The 7,525-nt window shown below is 51.9% G+C and overlaps 1 protein-coding gene across 1 annotated transcript in view; it reads right to left on the bottom strand.

The window, feature by feature from the left end:
* Window positions 1–7,063, bottom strand: part of EFCC1 (EF-hand and coiled-coil domain containing 1) — a 96,486-nt gene extending 89,423 nt beyond the window's left edge. Inside the window, exons 1-2 of the mRNA XM_042782285.1 lie at window positions 6,380–7,063; window positions 4,589–4,872 (exon numbers count right to left, since the gene is read on the bottom strand). Of these exons, the coding sequence (XP_042638219.1) occupies window positions 4,589–4,872; window positions 6,380–7,063 (968 nt within the window). The remainder of the gene's footprint in view (window positions 1–4,588; window positions 4,873–6,379) is intronic.
* Between the last annotated feature and the right edge of the window lie 462 nt (window positions 7,064–7,525).

Raw genomic sequence — 7,525 nt, 5'->3', positions numbered from 1 at the left:
GGTCCCTCTGGGTAGCTGGCTGTAACCAAGCAGTGACCACAACCTTGCCCCTTGTCAGCTCTACTATACATCTGGGAATTCTGATCATTCACATAAACGTATAGGACCATTGTCTGCCAACCCTATATATGATCTTGGATACACTCCCCATTTCATAGACATACCTAATTGTTTAGCCTGTCCACCTATCTATCCATCCACATACCAATGTTTGCCTTCACTGACAACGCAGTGACTGGGATCTTAAAAACTTGCAAGCAGCCATCTAGATGCAACAATGGGTCTCTCCTCATCCAGAGCAAAGAAGAATGAAGAAAATCAAAGATTCATGGAAACAATTAGACCAAGTGACTGATATACCATGCAATCCTCAGCCTATACAACTGAGACCAGAAGAACTAGATGGTGCCCAGCTACCACTGTCAACCACTCAGAGGGGGATCTACAGAGGAGATCCTAGATAGAGAGGGAGGACAATGTGGAACAAAACTCAAAATCATTTGGGAAAAAAAAAAGGGTACCAAGGTTTGCTGGTCTGAGAGCCTGGTGGAACCACTGAGACTATGGCCCCTAGCGGCCCTTCAGGTCTGGAATTGAACCCACAGCTGTGGCTTCCAGCCAAACAAAAGACAGGCATAGGAGTTGAACATTTACCTCAAGTAGATATACTCCTTGGAGAGAGAAATCTTGGGAGAAAGAAGGGCTGTTTATGCACATGGAGACAGCTCAGGGGGCAGGAGTACATGGAGAGATGGACACAGGGAAGAGGTAACTATTCGGAGGAAGTGGGAGGGGAGCTGTTGCATTGTGGTAAACTGTGGGCAATGTCATGAGACAAAGTGTATGTGAACTGCTGTACAGAAAGTGAATTTGCTCTGTAAATTTTCACCCAAATCAAAATTTTAAAAAAATAAATCATGTTAAGGAGGTAACAGAAAAGGGGAAAGAACATCTGATTCAGAGTTAGGAAACACAGCTCTGAGTCTTAGTTCAGTCAAATTTTGGCTGTGTGAATGGTCAAATCACTCCCCCTCACCAAAGCTTCATTTCCCCATTTGAAAAATGGTGACATAATAACAACCTCAGAGTTATTAGAAGGTTAGAATGAGATAGTTTCTGTGAAAGTGCTTTGAAAACCGAAAGATGCTTGAAAAGTGTAGGTCAGTTCATTCATTCCAACCAAATGGCTTTATGCCATCAATCCCAGGAGGGAATCTATCAGTGCATTCTTTTTTTTTTTTTTTTAAATCCAAAGGCACATCTGCAGAGCACCTGGAGGCATTCCAGAGTGAAGTCACTTATTGGGTGTGGTGTGGTTCTGGTCTTTTAGGTAGGGGGGCCTCTTCCTCCCAGTAATTCTTCCAACCTCAAGCCCAACTGGCCCAGCTGCAGGGGAGGGAGATGGTTCAGCTCAACCCTCAGGGAGCAGCTAAGTTCCAGACACTTAAAATATAAAAGTGGAGGCCATATCACAGCCCTCTCCAGCCTATAAAATGTCCTGCAGACATTTCTGGGGTGGGAGAGCTGAGGTGGACTTGATAGTGTCACTTTGATAAATTGTTTTGGGGCCATTTGGACTGGGATTTGAAGCCTGGTTAGTCATGTACTCACTGTGCCATACCAGCAACTTGCTTCCTCTCTGGCCTTGGTTTTCCTAGTTGTGAAATGCAGAAAATAACACTTTTCTCTTAGGGTGGTCTAAAGGCTACTATAAGGTAACATCGATAAAGTGCCTGGCACCATGCCTGGTACATAGTTGTTGTTGTTGTTATGTGCCGTCGAGTCGGCCCCGACTCATAGCGACCCCTCCTTGGGTTTCCGAAGCAGTATCACTATGGAAGTAGATTGCCCCATCTTCCTTCCGAGGAGTGGCTGGTGGGTTTGAACCACCAACCTTCTGGTTAGCAGTCCATGGCTGTTCTGTCCCCTCCCCTTTCTTTTCTTCAAAGAGGGAGAGCTTTGGGGCAACTCAGTCCTTAAACCCACATACCCTGACCATATCAAATGTGCAGAGGAGGTCTGCTTCTCGGGGCTGGGCAAGGCTGAGCAGGCATGTTTTCATATGGACAAGGAAACAAGTAACAGAGCCATCACCTACTGTCAATCACTCTCTGGTCCTTATTCACTGAGCATCACCTTTGGGCGGACTCAACTGATTGCCTCTGCAATATTTGTTCTCCCTTCTTCCTTACTAAGAGATTGGGTTTGAGGCATCATCATGCCCACCCTCCCCTACAGGTAGGAGTAGACACGCAGCACAGTTCTTGCCAATGAGACATAGGTGCAAGCTCTGGTGAGAAAGGGGCAAAGCAACAAGAGGAGAAAATCCTGCCCCTCTCCCCATTGTTCTTCCTTCTTTTGATGCCTGAACAGCAGAACAACAACAAAACAAACAAACAAACAAACAAAATGAGAGTGGAAAGAAAGAAAGAACAAAGGCTGTGGGTTCAGGCAGGCCTCACTTTTCCAATTTCTGGCTGTTTGGCCTTGGGTACGTTACTTAACTTCTCAGAGCCTCACTTTCCACAAACCGTAAAATGGGGTTATCACCTCTACCTTGTATGGTCCTTGGGAGAATTAAGCAATGCATTGGATACAGAGCCACTTTTTTTACTCTAAAGGGCTATACTGATGTTTATAGTTGCTCTTACAGTCATACTATAAAGGATTGACTGTTATTTTAGGGGGAAAATAAAGAGCAGACCCTTTATTTCTCCTCTTGGAGTAAGTCCCAAAGCTGGACACAATACCCAAGCTCTTTAGATGATCAGCTATGCAAACAGGAAATGACTCTCCAAACATTTGGAGCTGCAGGAGGCTGGCCCAGAGTCTGCCTCATTGGGAGGCATCCCTTCAGCCTTCTCATCTCCCAGCTGTAAGTGCCTCAGAAGTCAAGGACACAGCCCCTCCTCTGAGGAGCCGAGGTCAAAGCCACCCCTCTGTCTGCCCTGACTCTAGCCAGAGCCAGACCACTTTCCTCTCATGCTGGAAGAATGACAACAGCCCCTTGCTAGCTCCCCACTCTCTCTCCATGTCTTTCACAACTGTAGCTAGGAAAATTTTTATTTTCTTGAAATGTACATTTGATCCTGTCTTCCTTTGTTTACAAATTTTCTGTGGCTTTCCATTGCTCTTAAGGCTGAAGTCCTTGCTGCAACGTTCAGGGTCCTGAATGGCCTGGCCTTTGTCTGCTCCTGCAGCTTTATCCCTCTAACCATTCTGTCATCCTTTTAGTATCTGGAACACGCCAAGGTCCCCTCTCTCTGTACCCATACTATTCCCACTTTCTAGAACATTCTCCTTTCATAGTCTTCTGGGGCCCATCTTGCCAGGAAATATCCTGTCTTCAGCTCTCAGCTGAGATATCAAGGGTGCTGGTATCTCTCCTAGAGGCCCTGCTCCTATCCTTCCCGACACTCATCCAGCATGCAGGGATACACTTACTCAGGTGATGAGCTCATGGATGCCTGCTACCTGCCCTACTCCACTAGTGACTGCTAAAGGGCAGGGATTTTTGTCTGTCTTGTTCTCAGTCCTATACTTGGTGCCTGGTGAGGGACAGACACAGAACAGGTGCTCAGTAACTATGAAAGGCAGGCAGGCAGGCTGGGTTTGTGACGTGAAAGGGAGAGGGAGCTTCTGTTACTAAGCACCTACTGTGTGCCAGGCAGACCCTCACCACTTTTGGAAGGTTGTTGTTGTTATGTGCTGTCGAGTCAGCCCTGACTCATAGCGACCCCTCCTTGGGTTTCTGAGGCAGTATCACTACGGAAGTAGGATTGCCCAACCTTCCTTCCGAGGAGTGGCTGGTGGGTTTGAACCACCAGCTTTCTGGTTAGCAGTCAAGTGCTTTAGCCACTATGCTACCAGAGCTCCCCTTTTGGAAGGTAGGGGTCCCAATTTATGTTCTGCAGAAGAGGAGGCAGAGGCTCAGAGAAAGCCAGTGATTTGCCCAAGGTCATACCCCTATCAGGTCCTGCCAGGATTTGAACCTTGGTTCAAAGACCAGGTTCCCAAGTCTTGGTGGAACCTAACATCTAGCCCAAGGGCTCATTTATTCTCAACCTGTTTCCTCATTTCTAGAATGGGGACATAATACTACCTACCTCAGAGGGTTGTTGTGAGGATCAATTGAGTTAAGCCATGTAAAACGCTTAGCTCAGAGCCTGCCACATCTAAGTGTTCAATGATTGCTAGCTACTGTGATTATTTTGTTGATCAACCCCATAATCTGTTCTTTGCACTGTTGATCTTTGCTCTTTGTTGATCAAATCAAAGAACAAACAAGAACTAACATATTCAGTAGCAATCCATGAATGAGCAACAGGACAAACTGGATGAATGGATGGACATGGTGGATGGTGGGTGTATGCATGGGTGGAGAGTAAGCAATGGATTAGAAAGATGACATAAGAAGTGGAAGAACCAACTGATGAATGGCAGACTACGTGAACAACGCACACAGGGACGAACAGGGGAAGGCAAGCAAGGGTTGGACCAAGGGCTAGCATGCACACCTGAGCACTGGGAGAATAGGAGCTGACATGAGGACCCGGGCCGCTCGACCAAGCACCATGTCCTTGCTCACCTGTAGCGCTGCAGCTCTGCCTCCAGCTGCTGCACCCAGCACTGCAAGCCGGGCACCTGCTGCGCCAGCGCCTCAAGCTCACGCACGCGGCACAGGCTGCGCAGCACGGCCTGCCGGGCCTCCTCGGCGCGCCGTCGCACCTCGGCCTGGCCCTGGCGCAGTCGCCCGGCATGGGCCTCTGCCGCCGCCAGCGCGCCCCGCGCCTGCCTCAGCTCCTGTGCCGCCGCCTCGGGCTTGCCGCACTGTGCTTGGAGGGCACCCTCCTGGCTCTTCCAGAGGCCAACCTGAGGGGACAGGGCAGCAGGGTAGGCAGTGAGCGGCCTGTGGCCCAAGTAGGACAGGAATGCAACCACCATTCGGGCACAGCCTGGAGCAATGGTGCACATTCCCTGTGCTCAATGCTTACTGGAATCAAGAGTGGCTTTAAGGGCCTGGTGTGTGTGAACTCAGTCCTTACAAGTACCCTAATGAGGTGGGAATTCTAACTATAGCCTTTTTATGGATTAGGGAAACTGAGTCACAACCCCATAATCTGTTCTTTGTACTGTACCACTGATCCCCAAAATCCTAAATCTTTCCCCCCTTCTACCACTCAATCTTTTGTGGCTTCTCCATCCTTCATACTCAGGAAGAGTCCAGTGCTTCAAACTGGCATTTAAGGCCCTCTCTAAACTGTGCTGTCAGCTTCTTGAGGGTGCTGTCTTCTCTGTCTTGTTCACAGTTGTATCCCTAGCACCTGAAACCAGCCTGGTACACAATAAAAAAACAAACTGCCATTGAGTCAGATCCGACTCATAACGACCCCTCCTTGGTTTCCAAGGTGGTACACAATAGGTGTGTAATAAATTCCTGCCAAATGATTGATCTTGCTATCCCAGGATCTATTCCAGGACTCCTCATCTATTACTTGTGATCCCACCAGGAGAGTACTCTCCCATATCCAAACTTTGCTCATCTGTGCCCCCTGCCTGAGCTTTGCTTCCAGACATAGCTACTGAAAACAGCACCATGCTGCCCTGCTGCATCCTGCAGCACTTACTCTGCCCCTAGGAGCCAGGTGATTGGGCCAAGCAAGGGCTAAGATAATGTCAGCTCCCTGCTGGTCTGTGGACCCTTCTGAGTCCTTTTCCTGACTTTCTTCTCTTTTACTTCAGCATCATCCCTGGCACAAAGTGTTTGTTGACTGACTGCAGATGTGGGGGCTGGATCCATAGAACATACTGTACTTCTTTTTCAATACCTTAGAGCAGGTGTGGCCCATAGGCCTAAGTGAACAGCAGCTGGCAAATCCACAGGGCTAGCAACACTGTCTACTTCTCACCTGGGCACACTGAGGGAACCCCATAGGTATCTGCTGAATGATGAACAAGCTGCTGTCTATGTCATTGGGCAAGGAGCTCCTTGGTGGTGGGGCCAGGGCATTCCACACATGTCTCCTAAACCTCACAGAAGCCTGGCACCAAAGAGAGCTAAAGATGGTTGTTGAATGACTGAACATATGAAACGAAGCAGGTTTCTTGGAAAGGCTCAATTGAGCCACAAGAGGCAAGAGAAGATGGAGGAGGGGTATAGTGTGGAATGGTGCCTGAGTGGGACTGCCGTCAGAGGGGTGAGATGGGTGGGACCAGAGGTGAGATGCAGTGGGATGGAATGGCTGGAAGTGGAGTCGGGTGGGGGCAGAGCTGCCCTCTCTTCTTCCTTGGACCAGTCCGGGTTCCTCTGCCAGCCAGCTACTCATAGGAAGCCCTAGTTCCCGCCCCATCACTAACCCCCCCGACCCCGGCAGCGCACCTGCAGCGCTAGGCAGCGCGCGTCACTGCTCTGCAGCGCGGCGCGCAAGTCCTCCACCAGCTCGCGCAGGCTGCTGTTCTCCTCCTCCAGCCGCGCCACGCGCTCACTGTCCCCGCCGCCGTCAGAGTTGGGTGCCCTAGGCGGGCGGCGCCGGCGGCGGCGCGGGAGGCGCAGGCGGATCTGCGTCTCGATGTGTTCACTGAGCGCGCCGCGAGGCAGCCTGGGCCCCGCACGGGTACTAAAGTAGCCGCAGAGGCGCGCGTGGAACTGGCGGAAGGTGAGTTCGGGCGGCTCAGCGCACAGGGCCAAGCGTGCCTCCTCCTCGGCGTCCGGGTCCCCGTCGGCGGCCTCAGCAGCGGCCGCGTCCCCGGCATTCACGTCTCCGGCGGCTTCCCGAAAGAAGGCAGTGTCTTCAGCGCGTAGCCCTAGCACAGCGCAGAGCGCGCGAAAGTCGGCGCGGGGTAAGCGGCCGGCGCCGCGGCAGTCCAGGTGGTGGAAGACCTCCTGCAGGTATTGGTCTAGGCCAGTGGCCAGTACTACAATCTCGTTCTCCACGCCGCGGTCCAGCCCGTAGTGGTGTGCCAAGGCGCTCAGCAGCCACTGCGTTCGCCGCGCCGGCCGCTGATACGGGTCGCCCGCCTCGCCCTCCATGCCGGCCTCTGTGCCGGTGACGCCTGGGTCCATCGCCTGAGCCATCCGTCTTCCCTCCGGTCCCTCTGCCCCGCCACTTCCAGGGGCGGCCCCAGTGTTCCTCGAAAGGAGGGGCTTAGTGGCCACTGCCTGGTTGGAGCGGCGCCGGAGCCGTGGCGGCGGTTGCGCTGGCCCTGCAGGAAGTCTGTGTGTCCGTACCCCCCTCCCCCCAATGGCTTAGGGTAAGGGGTCCAGTATCCCCTGAGACTGGATCCCGCGGTGCTACCACAGGCCTGTGTCCCCCCAGCTTCTCAGTGGACCCATGTGCGCTTCCTCCCCTCAGAATGACCCTCCCCACCCATCCGCTACCCCCCACCCGCTCCCCGCCCCAAGAGGCAAGTTCCATGGTCTACATTTTTCTTTCCCTTGGAGGTCGTCAGCTTTTAGCTCTCCCACGGTCCGTCCTAGACGTAGGTGAGGAGTAGGAAGCTCGAGAGGGCTTGGGAGGTGGTGGCT

This window comes from Orycteropus afer, unplaced genomic scaffold (genome assembly GCF_000298275.1).
Source record: "Orycteropus afer afer isolate SDZICR_OR568_19922 unplaced genomic scaffold, OryAfe1.0 scaffold00283, whole genome shotgun sequence".
NCBI lineage: Eukaryota > Metazoa > Chordata > Mammalia > Tubulidentata > Orycteropodidae > Orycteropus > Orycteropus afer.
This window is presented reverse-complemented; position numbering and strand designations above follow the sequence as displayed.